The following is a 14,368-nucleotide window of genomic DNA, read 5'->3' on the forward strand; positions in this document are numbered from 1 at the left end:
TATAATATGATACTAATATTGGTAGACACAATAGTACAAACTAAATTATCAAGCACTTCATCAGTAGTAATTATAAAATTTTTAGAAACAATCCAGTTACTTACGAATACAGATAAACAAATTTCTTTGGTTTGGATTAAGGCTCATTATGGAATTAACGGAAATGAAATAGTGGATAGACTTGCCAAGGATGCTACTACAACAGGGGAAACGATATAAGAACCATTAATGCCAGTCACTGATCTACGACAATGGTTTAAGAAAAAACAAATGGAGCAATGGCAACAGGAATATGATACCTCTCTTAAAGGTATAAGATTTCTTGATATCCAACCAATAATTTATAGAAAACCGTGGTTTAACGATATTACAAATCGGCACTTCATTAAAACCTTAATAGAGCAAGGAACAAACATGGTTTATATCCAGTACACAAAAATAAACTAGGGTTGGCCACTTCTCAAAACTGCACTTGCGGGGAGTTGGGTACATTAAAGCATGTGATTTTTGATTGCGCAAACTTCCAGATGCTGAATCAACAGTTATACAAGAATCTACAAACAGTATGAGTTACTCTCCCCACCAATTTAAATTCCATTCTATGTCCACGAAATATAAAAAAAAATTTCAAAAAAATATATATATAAAAAACAATAAAAATAACAAAAAAAAAAGAAATAAATATTAAAAAACAATAAAAAAAAACACAAAAACATCACAAAAAAAGCAAAAAAAAATCACAAAGAAGGCCTAAACCTCCGAGGTGTTGATTCGGGTTTAGGTCTTAGCGCTGAAAAAAACATATTTTAATATCAATTAGTGGTTTAGTATAAGTATTTAGTAAAAGTGTTTAATATTAGTATGTATTTTTAATGTCATTTATATAATACATGTATGTAATTATTCAAATATAATGTATATCAGTTAAAATTAGGAAATTGTGTCTATGAAAAAGATAATAAAAAAAATTTGAGCTGGCCAATTGGTTCAAACCAAGGTCATACATCTAAACACACACACATACTCCTCTGATATGTCTAAAGGTGGGAAACAATAAATATAATGTAAGTTTATAGGTTTTTATCGCTAAATATTCCACCTCTACTAGTTTCATTTCGTTTTATCTTACAACTTAATATGTTTTCCATCTTTTGCGTTATTTTGCCGGTTATTAGCGCGCTCATCACTGTGTAGTAGTCTATGATATCTAAAAAGTGCTACTAACTTGGAAATTTGTGGTGCATCGGCCACGCTTTCCTCTCCTTCGTCATGTCCCTTCGCTTCTTCCGGAATGCGACTTTCGGCGTTACTTGGATTGTCTAATAGTGGTTCACTGTTGGTATTTGGATGACTCGGAAGCCCGAAATACATGTCGGTATTGTCTTTGTGATAAACGTCTTTTGCTGGTTGTTCCGACGCATCACAATTCCTCATCGAATTGTTCATGATATCAGCGTGTGCTCCTCTAGATAGGGCGTCTAAGGTTTCCAGGCTATAAAGATTTCTTTTAATAGATAAATACATAATAATGGTTCAGAAAGACTGTCAGCTGATTCAAGTATAATGTAAAATATAAGATAATTAGAATTAGTATAATCTATTCAACGTCAGGAAAAGGTGCGTCTAACCAATTATAAGCGAATTATCTTAATTTCGAATTCTTACTCTCTCCATCACTATTTTACGATTCTTCGGACAATATAAATACCGGAGAAAGATGATCAAGCACAGACACACACAAAATTATGGGAAATAAATCAATTAAAGACTAATACAGCTCAAAAGCTCTGGGAAATATGTAAAAATGATATGTCCATACGTCTGAAGAGACAAGTGTATTGTCGGTGATAACATACGGAGCTGAGACCCTAAAGGCGCATTTAAATCAAAGCGAACACGAACGAACGAAGGAACGAATTCGTATGTGTTCGCTTGGTCATTCGTTCGCTACAAAGTAGGACCAGTTACATTGAAGCGAACGTTCGCATTCGTTGATGATCGGGAGTGCATATTGCCCGCAGATGTATTTAAGATGGGCCAGTCACACATTGTGTTTAAGTTTATTGCAGTGTTTCTTGTTGGGTAAATTTTAATACAATAATAGCTTATAAAATGCAATGTATTTTCTGTAAGAAAAAAATATGTCATACTCATAAATATAAGTATAAATTTTGATACGACTTCAATAATTTCATTTTGTCCTGTCTCTATTCTATAATTATTTAATTTAAAAAAATTGATTTTAATAATTCAAATAAAATAAACATTATTTCCAGACTCAAAAATAATAATTTATCCAGGTATTTTTATTATTTTGTTGAAAATTTTGATGATAAGTTGTATTTATTAATATTTTATTTAAATCTGACATTATCAACTAAAGTCTGAGATAAATAAAACGTCCAAAAATGTCTAGCAATTATAAATTCATATTTCTTCTTCTTAAGATGCCGTGTATTTCTGCGTAGGCGTCTATCGTACATTGTCTTGTTAATAAAATCTTACTGTTTTAGCAGCATTGCAGAGCATTTCATAGCCGTGGGTTGTTGTCCACTGGCGGTGGCGATTACGCAGCCATGACATCTTTTTCCCAGACCGTCCTTACCCTATATCTTTCCGGCGAGTATCAGTTGCTGAAAAGTGTATCGTTCCCCTCGTAATATGTGTCCCAAGTATGCAGTCTTCTTACTTTTAACATAATTAAAAAGTTCCCTATCCTGTAAAACTCTCTCGCTCTTCTTAGTACTTAAACATTTCTGACTCTGTCCGTCCATGATATTCTACATTCGACGTAGGCACCACGTTTCAAACACTTCAAATTTGTTAATGGAACTGGCCTCTAACGTCCATGCTTCCATTCCTCACAAGAGCACAGGTCAAACGTAACAATTTTTACCATATAAATTACATACTGACAAAATATTTGTATTCATATTTCTAATAATGACAAAATTAATGACAAAAAAAATTATCCTCTTAAAATAATTTTGAATTCAATATATTTAGGTAGGTACCTGTAATGTGCTTCGAACTAATGAACGCAATCTGTATCAGCAGCCAGGTAGCAGGTATTATACGCTGTTTGGGGGAGCATAGAGAATAATATATTAAACAACCAGCTTTCTTAAAATTCTTCCTCGAAAAAGTTGCTTGCTCTTGGTACGATGACTATTGACTATATTATGTTCAAATATTAAATTGTAAAATTGGTGTATCAAAATAAATTTGCTTTTAATTAATTTTAGCAATTCATTTGATTTGCTTACCTCATTAGTCTTTCTGGGTTGAAATTTATCCAATAAAAACATTAGGCTTTTAAAAGCAAACCAATTCGAAGCTTCTTTTTGTCTTTCTCGTCTAAATGATGCCAGAAGCTAATTAATTTTTTTAGTTCAGAGACATCTATTTTAACTTGTTTTAACATTTCCTATAGAAATGTTAAAACAAGCATAAGTTTTTCTGTTTATTATTTTATATAGCTTCGATTTCGGGTTTCATCGGCATTCTTTATTTCTATATAACTAAATTAATTGAAGTATCTTTTCATTGGTCCATTCCATATTGTAAAATTATGTTTTCACGACTACACAATAAACAACACTATCAAATTAATGTTTGTAAATAAATTAAATCAGTACTTCTAAACGAATTCGTTCTCTACAGTCTATCCACTGTCCACATTGAACAACGATTTCCTTTGATGATTCGCTCACTTACCAACATCGGTTGGAACATGTGCGAATGCGAACGAATTCGTTCGGTCGTGCTCGATTCGCTGTACAAATACAATAAAGTTAACGAACGAATTCGTTCGTTCGTTCGCGTTCGCTTTGATTTAAATGCGCCTTAACATTAACGAAAAGGTCAGCAAAAAATCTAAGAATGACCCAGAGATCATGGAGAGCCATGCTAGGAATCACAAGAAGAGAAAGAATACCAAATAATACCAGCAGGCAAAGAACAAAAACCAAAACCAGTAGACCAGGTAGCTTAAAATAAATGGAAAAGAGTAAGTCCTGTGGCAAGAACATCGAACAGGAGATAGACTATAGTCTTTTTACTACAAAAGCAAGATTACGTAGGTCAAAATTGCTGACGTAAGAGCACTGTAAAAACATTAGAATGTGACTTTTCATCATAGCCACGTTTATATCATTACTTGTCAGAGATGATGTCCATTATTAGTTTTCATTACTTGCCGAAATATATTAATTAACAACAATATTATCATAGTGTAGGTATAATCATTAAAATAGATTATTTAATATGTATTTTTAAAACTAAGTACTGCAAACGCTAAAGTTCATAAGAAAACTTTCTGATCTTTAAATCTCATAATAATCTTATCTAAAAAATCCAAATTCTTTAAATTACTTCTCTGCAGTTGCAGTTAATGGTAAAAGGGAATCCCATTATTTTGTTTTTGTTCAAAATAATCTTTAAAGAAGCATTTTGATCTGGCATATATGTTTCTCAATACAAACACAAACACAATAGTATAGTGTAAGTACCTACACAACAATAATTGCAATAGTTTTTAAATTAAGCTATACTTAATATGTAGGTATTTATAAAAACAGTACAGTATTTTAAAGCTATATTTTGAATCAAATTGTATACGAAATGAAGTAAAAATGTAGCAACACAGAACTGTCACATCAGTAGCGTACGATTGTCTAATATATTTAAATAAAATTATTATTTTCTGGAGTATTTAACTTAAAGGATTGTTTCATAAAATTCATATTATTAATAATAAACAAGCTGAAAATGCGAGCATTATCATAACGAAAACTTTGTGTTTATTTACGTATTTTAATTCATAATATGGAAAATTGCTATTATGAAAAGTTGTTTAGAATTAAAAATTATGTTTTAATGTGCAATTATATCATTCTAATTTAAATGTTGTGCACTATAAAGGTACTTTACTCTTGATCGAAATTCATATTTTTATATACCTCGTATAAAATTAATAAAATTTGATATATGATGGTTGCATCATAAATCTTAGACCATGAAGAGCTTTTTATGAAAAATAACTTTTCTTCGTCAAATTAAAAATAAAAGAGTAATAAATGAAAATGTTGTTGGTATCCAAAATTTGAGAAAAATCTACAAATATTCTTTTCCATTAGAATAGCCAGGGAGGTAGTGTCAAATTTGACCGGAGCATTTTAGCATGGCTGCTTTCTTTTTATTTAGTTAGGTATTCCAAAGCTTATTAACAAATGATGTGTCAGCTGGCCCAAAACCGGGGATTTTAGACAAGAAAAGGTAAAATATGAAACTTGATGGAAAAACGCTACAACTTATGTCAAATATTTATCTACGTGACTTACAACTCTTAATAGCCTTGCTGACTTCTCTACTAACTTTCACTCAGGCAATCCGGGTTCAAATCCTGGCGTTGAAATGTTTGTTTTGATTTTAAAATTGACATTTTATTTTGAAAAATAATTATTTTTATAATAAGGGCGTTATTCAGCGGAATACTGGATTTATTGTGTTTTGATTGATTTGCACACTTTCGATAGCTATTTTCTATTGGATATGATGCGTTTGGAAGGAATTGGCTGTAACCACTGGATATATTTCATGACAAAGCTATTTAGTATTAATTTAACTCAAATTCTAAAAAACAGGATTTATTGCGTTTTGATTGATCGCTCCTCATACAGACAAACATCCATTGCTATATACCTATTATATAGAGAACAGGGAAATATTTAGATTGCTATTAAAAAATAGGGGTTGGTGATAGAAAAGTGAAAAATTAGAGTTGTATGTATCTTTTGGTTCTACATCATATTACATTAAGAAAAAACAGTTTGTCCAAAAAATAAAAAAAAAATGTCAGGAGGGGGTGGTGAGGGCAACCCCCTTTTTAACTTAGATTCGTCGTACTAACTTAGGAAGCTTCAGGGGTTCATTTACAACAACTTTGCTTACTAAGGTCAATCATAATATTTATGATCAAATGCATAGTTCTATTTCATAAGTTCTATGCATAATTCTATAAAAGACATACAGATTTTTTTATATTGTCTCGTATAAATAATACAAACGTGGTATTATAAAAATAATTATTTTTCAAAATAAAATGTCAATTTTAAAACCAAAAAATAATTGCAACGCCAGGATTTGAACCCGGATTGCCTGAGTGAAAGCTAGGAGCGAAGTCAGCAAGGTTATTAAGAGTTGTAAGTCACGTAGATAAATATTTGGCATAAGTTGTAGCGTTTTTCCATCAAGTTTCATATTTTACCTTTTCTTGTCTAAAATCCCCGGTTTTGGGCCAGCTGACACATCATTTGTTAATAAGCTTTGGAATACCTAACTAAATAAAAAGAAAGCAGCCATGCTAAAATGCTCCGGTCAAATTTGACACTACCTCCCTGGCTAGAAGGATGTAATTGCACATATCAGACCATATTTTTTTTTCAAACAACATTTCATATAGTCGGTTCGCTAAACTCAGACACAACTGGCTAGTGATTTTAGTCAGTAATTTTACCAATTTGTCAAAAAAAATAATTACTAAATAGTTAATAATTACTAAATAATTAGTAATCTTGCCAATTTTGGCAAAATTGGCAAAAAACAAAAAAATTACCTACTAAAATCACTAGCTAGTTGTGTCTGAGTTTAGCGAACCGACTATAATAACAATTTTCATTTCATAACAAATGGAACAGTCCATTTATCATTAGGTACTCCCACTAAAGGGAAAGCCGTATACTCGTATAAACCTTTTTAAAATTGTTAATAAAGCATTGCTTTCAAATTATACTCAAATTGTATTTTTGAACATCGTATTTATTTTATATAATAATTAAATTCATTATCAAATGTCATTGATATTTTATTAATACTTTATTTAAAATTTAGTTTGACATTCACGAAGTGTCAAAGTGTAAATAACCTATGCTTTGCTTAACAAATTCAGATTAAAAAACTAGTCTACTTACTAGCAACGATTTCAGCTGACGTTTAGTGTGTCGGCAGAAAATAAAAGGATTGTGACGTCACATTTTAGAATCTGAGGTCAATTATCTCGAAGACGGTTAGAGATATCGAAATGCCGTTTTCAGATTTGGATTTAGAAGACAAAACTACATAAGAATCCATCGATAAATCTGCTCTAAGTATTGCAGGAACGGCAACGCAATAACACACAGACTTTGCGAATTTATAAACGAAAAGTTTTCGTTGAAAATGTTTTTGGTTATTTAATTAATGTAATTCTAAAATTCTCAATGTAATCGCGATTACGTTTTCTTATTATAATACCGTGTCGTATAGCTGTGCTAGAGAAATGTCAATTTTAAAGTTGATGTTTATCTTTACGTTAATTAACATTACAAATATTTCGGCGTATTATTAATATATTTCCGCAAGAAATGAAAACCTATTGACATCATTACTTAGAATAAAGAATTAGAGATATTATTTGTACAGTAAATAAAAACACAGAAAATATTTGACAAGTAATGACATTAACGTGGCCATGATGAAAAGTTACAATCTAATGATTTGGCAGTACTCTGAGGTCAAAAATTTTGACCTACGTAATCTTGCTTTTGTAGTAAAAAGACTATAGAAGATTATTGGAATAGCGACCGCGGACGGACATACGAAGCAGAGGTCCAACACCAACGCACTGGAGAGACGATGTAAAGAAAACTGCCGGGAACTGGATGGTAGCTCAAGACAGGGAGACATGGAGAAACTTAGAGTAGCCCTATGTTCAGCAGTGGATGATAACGGCTAGATGATGATAGCTCAAAAGTGAGATTTCCATAATCCAACAAGATTTAACAGCTGTCATGATGATGACAAAAGATCTATCATTCATGTTATCTATTATTTAATGACGTTTATATGACGTTTAGTAATTTCTTCGCAGCTTTTAACAGTTTCGCAAATGCCATTTTTAATTTCCAATAATTTAAAATTTTTCCATTTCAACACATTCATTCGTTTAAATTCCATAATCAAAACACCATTGTATAATTCTATAACGAAGAAAGTTTAATCAGACCATCTTTTACTACAAATCAAATTTAGATGCAGAGTTAACAGGGAAAGAAACGAAAGACAACAAAGAATAAACAAACTGGACCTGGAAAAACTGAAGATCCAGGAATGTAAAGACAAGTTCGAACAAGAAGTCGTAAATGAGTTAAGGACGCTAGAACTGCACTCCGTAGAGGGCAAATGTAGTAATATCAAAACAGCAGTACTGACAGCAGCAGCGTCCACCCTGGGAAACAAGAAAAAGGAGAGGAAAGAGGAGCATGGTTTGATGACGAGTGCAGACAAGCAATAGAGAAAAGAAATGAAGCACACAAAATGTACATAACAAGAAGAACACGGGAAAGACGAACATTATTTGAAGTCGCAAGACGGAAAGCAGACAAGATATGTAGAAAGAAAAAGAGAGCCTATGAAAACAGACAAATAGAAAAAATGGAAGGACATTTCAAAAACAACGAAAACAGAGGGGCATACGAATACCTAAAAAAGATAAGAAGTGGGTATAAACCTCAAACAAGTCTATGTAAAGATGAAAGTGGGCAAATAATCAGTGACCAACAGAAAGTCACAGAAACCAGGAAGCATTATTTTCAGACCCTACTTGGAACACAAGTAGACATGGAAGATGAAATGGGTATGAACTACGTAGAAAAGAATGAAGTAGATAATGGAGTAGAAGCTCCAACTATAGAGGAAGTTCTCGAAGCTATTAAGGCCCAGAAAAACAATAAAGCTCCTGGAGTTGACGAAATACCAGCAGAACTGTATAAGGTAGGTGGCGACCACCTAGCAAGTCACATCCGCGCGCTCATCAAAGACATATGGCAAGAAGAGAAAATACCCGACGACTGGAAGAAAAGTATAGTATGCAGTATGCCCGATCTATAAAAAAGGAGACAAACTCCAGTGCAAAAACTACCGTGGAATCTCTCTACTATGTACAGCATATAAAGTCCTCACGTATATTATAAACCAGCGGCTCCAACCACTAGCAGAAAATATTATTGGAGAGTATCAGACGGGCTTCCGACGGGGAAGATCGACACTGGATCAAATATTTAGTCAAACAGATCTTGAGCAAATCATGGGAACACGATATTGATGTTCACAACGTGTTTGTAGACTTCAAACGGGCATACGACTCAGTCAAAAGGAACAATCTATACTATATATTGGCTGAATTGGCAATACCACACAAGCTAATAAAACTCATTAAAGCCACAATGGATGAAACTCAGGCATGTGTACGAATACAAAACCACCGGACAGACTTTTTCAAAATTTCGCAGGGACTAAAGCAGGGAGATGGGCTGGCCCCAACATTGTTTAACCTGGCACTGGAGTATGCCGTTAGGCAAATGCAAACTGGAAGAGGAAACCTACTGACTAACCGAACGGTTCAACTGGCCTCTTATGCCGATGATATTAATATTATGAGTAGAACATCAACAGGAACACAGGAAACATACGCAGAGTTAAAAGCACAAACAAAAATGCTAGGTTTGGAAATTAACACAGAAAAACAAAAATAATGACAGACGAGAAGAAATATAGTCCCACAAAACATTATACATGAAGATGACATTGAAACGGTTGGAAAGTTTACATACCTGGGAGTAGAAATATATGCCGACGGATCAGAAGACGGAGAAATGCGGAAGAGAATAACGCAGGCAAACATAGCTTATTTTGCCCTCTCCCATATATTTCGGTCTAAAAATGTCCACCGAAATACAAAGATGAGAATCTATAAAACTTTAATTCGACCATTAACATGCTATGGCTGTGAAGCCTGGGTCCTGAAAGAAACTTCCAAAAACAAACTCGACACATTCGAAAGGAAAGTACTGAGGAGAATACTAGAACCTCTGAGGGAAAACGGAATCTTCGGAAGTCGATACAACAACGAACTTTATCAACTTTATAAGGAAGTCAGACTTCATTAGAATACAAAGATTCCAATGGGCCGGACATGTGATAAGAATGGGAGAGGATAGGCTACCAAAAAGATAATTGAATGCTAGAATGCAGGGAAAGAGACCGATTGGAAAGCCAAGAAAGCGCTGGAAAGACACAGTAAACAGCGACGCACAAGCCCTTTTAGGAGTCCGTGTATGGAGAAGAGCAGCCACAGACAAGCAAGGGTGGAGGCAAAAAATAAAGGAGGCCATGGCTCAATTTGGGCTGTAGTGCCGTAGAAGAAAAAGAAAGTTTAATGGTATTAAATCTTCTTCTTCATGTGCCTTATCCTTTAAGGACATCATGGCCCATTTAACTCTATCTGCAGCGGTTCTGAAGAGTTCTACTGTTGTTTTTTTCCCGTCGTCTCCCCATCCTCTTTTTTCGTCTACTTTCACTTGTATAACTACTCGCATCAACTCATATTTTTCATTTCAAGTATGTGACCAAAGTAGTTCATATTTATTTCTTTCATAGTGCTGAGTATTAAATACATGGTTCCAACTTCCAGAAAGGCGGCTGTAGATATGAAGAAGGCCATGCGATCTGGCCAGGTGTCAAACGATGTAGGAATGCAATCAATATTAAATCTAACAATAATCTCGTGGTTGGCAAACTTAAAACGAGATTCAAAAAATGCCAAAATAAGAGAACAACAAGCCCAGATTTTAAAAAACTAAAATTAATTTAACGTTAGAATAACTAAATTATACAATACTTACCCGGTATCTTTCGTAGTCGTTCTTTGAGGAGTATTTTCTTGCGAAGTACTAGAAGAATCTTGCTCAGAATTACTCTTCCGAGAGAATGACATAAATGCAAACGGATTAATAACTAAATTTGGTTGGTTACCGAAGTTAGGCCGGTCGATAACAGGAGGAAGATTTTGTAGAACTCCGGTGTTTTTGGTAGATAGAAGATTTTGGCGGGAATAACTAGAAAGCATAATACAGATATTCATTATTGCAAATTTATTTATTTTAAAAATAGTAATATCTGTTTATATTAAGTAGGTTGTGGATCTTACATTTAAACGCCGTTAATTGGTACTTCAGCGGTCTTACAAATCGTAAATGTCAGTGCATGATATAGGTCATTATGTTTGTCAACATAAACGTTTTATTGATATTATCAACGAATATAGACGCTAATAGAAGAATTCTTCCCTGTATCTTTTCAGCATAGCATTTGTGTTCGACATGGTGTCGAACTCAAATGTCGAACCTCCCCCTCAACTACCACCACCGCAACATCCCTTGTCTACAAACTATTCTCTCTCTCTCTTGTCGTTTCCCCATATCTGAGGATCGAGATTTCTTCCAATACTCCTAACAATTTTTTTCCATTGGTCTCTCTCTTCAGCTGCTCTAAGAGCTTCGCAGAATGAGTTTCCAGCTGAATTCTTAATTTGGGCCCTGATTCTAATTCAAAGGGCACCGCACACATCTTATGGAAAATATAATGTCACTCAAATTCAATAAAATTGATATGAATATATTCGTTTTAAATTAACGGTAAATTCTTATCATTGCGCCAACTCTTAATTATGATTAATTATGGCGCAAATTGCAATTAAAGTTTATCGAAATCACATTTTTTGAGTCCATAAATGTGTCAGTTACAATCACTATTGCTCTGGGTGCTATTCAAAACAGCTTAAACCCCGCTGGGCCTAAGCGGATTAGTGAAACTAATCCGCTGATTTATGGAGTACCGATAATTTGGGTATTTTAAAATATTTTTTCTCTCTCTGACTTTTGTATGTACCCATTTGATTTCAGATTTATTTATATCAATTTCTACTCTTATTATTGAAAATACAGAGTTGGCGAAATGATAAGAATTGACCGTTAATTTGAAACGAATCTATTCATATAAATTTTATTGAATTTGAGTGACCTTATATTTTCCATAAGATGTGTGCGGTGTCCTTTCGACTCAAAACAAGTCGCAATCAATATGGCGACGTTGAAATGCGACTGTGCAAGCCTTGTGGATTTTAGTTGAACTAACAAAATGATGTCATAAAATAGCGACTTATCGAAATTAATGGCGACTCCAAAAAAGTGGTTGATATTATAATTTCGAGTCGAAATTGTTGTGACACGGACATTAATGAATGGCCGAAAGCGAGGTTAGGTTTAGTTTAGGAGATGTGTTTTGTTTGTTTCTTGCAAGGAAAACTAAAGCAAAAGGTATTAATATGGCTGGGTTTTATGGAAATTTGCTGGTTTTGGAGGAATTAGATAGAATAGTATTAAATTAGAAATATAATAATTGAGAATGTCCACAACGTGAATTATCAACTCAATGAAAGATGTAAGTTAATAATCTGGGAAAATTAGTATAAAACAAGGAAAATTATGTACCAGCTATTTTATTGCTGGACATGCTGGAATCACATCTTAAGATTTCATATATTAGTAATAGAGCTATGCAAAGTCCGCAGAAAGTGTGCTATTTCGTTTATAAACAAATTAGCGTTCCGAAATCTTTTTTTAAATTATTGCTCTGTAACTCAGAAGATTTTAACGTTAAACCAAAAACACTCACAAAAAAATTCCCTGTAATTTAATTCGGCACATAGATATTTTTTTCGATTTTCTTAGGCGGAAATTTTCCACGGAAAATTCGGGTTTTCTAAACAAAATCTTTAATTTTCAACTAAAATTTTAGGGAAGTAATTATTTATCAATAATTAAATAACTTGGTGACATAAATCTTTTTTGTTATGAGTGTCTTGAAGATATGAAAATTTGTATGTACAAAGAGAACCGGAATAAAAAGATAACGGTTCAAATATTGAAATCCTGTTGTTTATAACTCTGTCGCAAATGCCGGTCAAATTTGACCGGTTATACCTGGAACCACTCAATTCGATTTTTTTTCTTCGAAGAAGAAGCCGTGCCCTTTTCAACAGCGTTAACTTAATTTAATTTAATATGATATTTTCACTAGTAATACCACTAGAGGTCAAATTATTTCCGGAAATTTTTTTGAGATCATGAATATTTTGAAAATTTCCTGAGTCGCAGACGAGGGAAATTTTCTAAAAATATTCATGATCAAAAAAAAATTTCCGGATATTAATTTGACTTCGCGTGGTATTCGGTAAGAAAATTCCACACCAAATTTGCATTTGAAAATCCAAAGCTACATGAACAGATTAATAGCGCGCCATAGCTTTGTCAGCAATTATTTAGGCTTTCAAATTCGTAATTTCTACTCATTGTAGTTGCATGGGAATACCATTTCAAGATAGAAAATAGTATATTCTTCAATTTTACATAAGTTTTGAGTAACTACAAGTGACAGAAAATGAATCAAAACTAAATTATGTAAACAAATAAAAACCAGTCTGTCAAAAATGTTCTGTTATTGTAAACGTCAAAAAATTTCCACTATAATTCGCTGTTGGGTACCCCACGAGCAAAAAATTTCCGATAAAATACCTCCGTTGCCATGGTGATCTGTCAAAATAACGTATTTTGATTGGTTCAAAATTACAGGTGTGGAATTTTCTGAGGAGTTCCATTTATTTATAAGCCAAAAAATTGTTTCTTTATAACATTCCTGAGACCGCTCAAATAGTCCGATTTCAATTCTGTAAAGTACGTTGAATAGGTATATGTAGTGCTTTTTATACGAAAATCATATTTATTTTGGTGTATCATAATCTTTCTGGTTATTATTTCGACCGAAATTTTTAATTAACATTTTAATTATTGCTAAACCATTGGTTAGATTGTCGCCGGCCTCCTGATATATAATCTACTATAAAAATCTTTCATGTCACCAATTTATTTAATTATTGATAAATAATTACTTTCCTAAAATTTTAATTAAAAATTGCAGATTTTTTTTTGGAAAACTCGGATTTTCCGAGTAAAATTTTTGTTGAAGGAAATCGAAAAAAAAACTTTGTGCAGAACTAAATTGCGGTGAATTTTTATTTGAGTGTTTTTGGTTTAAAGGAAAAATCTTAGGAGTTACAGAGCACTAATTGAAAAAAAAAAAAAGAAAATTTAGGAGTGCTTATTTGTTTATAAATAAAATAACACACTTTCTGCGGACTTGTCATACCCCATATTACTAATATATGCAATCTTAAGATTAGATTTTAGCAATCAAATACATAGCTGGTAAATAACTTTTCCCAAAATGACATTTTTTCGATAATTTGCCCAGACTATCAAGAAACGTTGCGGTGGTTACATAGCCAATAAATCCAATAAACAGGAGGACCAACCCAAATTCTGAGCAGTGTCCAAATGATAACGTTAATATCCCCAGTTGGAACTAATATCGAAATGAATAAGAAACGCTATAAATTGCGACAGTCATGGCGGACTCGAAATTAAATTGCGAC

At 33.0% G+C, this 14,368-nt stretch overlaps 1 protein-coding gene across 2 annotated transcripts in view; it reads right to left on the bottom strand.

Annotated features, from left to right (window-relative positions):
• The window catches only part of LOC114334882 (pericentriolar material 1 protein), a 102,334-nt gene that overhangs the window by 22,069 nt on the left and 65,897 nt on the right, over nucleotides 1–14,368 (bottom strand). For both annotated transcript variants that reach the window (XM_050654308.1, XM_050654309.1), the window contains exons 11-12: nucleotides 10,722–10,934; nucleotides 1,226–1,492 (exon numbers count right to left, since the gene is read on the bottom strand). In XM_050654308.1, coding sequence (XP_050510265.1) covers nucleotides 1,226–1,492; nucleotides 10,722–10,934 — 480 coding nt within the window. The remainder of the gene's footprint in view (nucleotides 1–1,225; nucleotides 1,493–10,721; nucleotides 10,935–14,368) is intronic.

The sequence above is a fragment of the Diabrotica virgifera genome, chromosome 6 (assembly GCF_917563875.1).
Source record: "Diabrotica virgifera virgifera chromosome 6, PGI_DIABVI_V3a".
NCBI classification, from domain to species: domain Eukaryota; kingdom Metazoa; phylum Arthropoda; class Insecta; order Coleoptera; family Chrysomelidae; genus Diabrotica; species Diabrotica virgifera.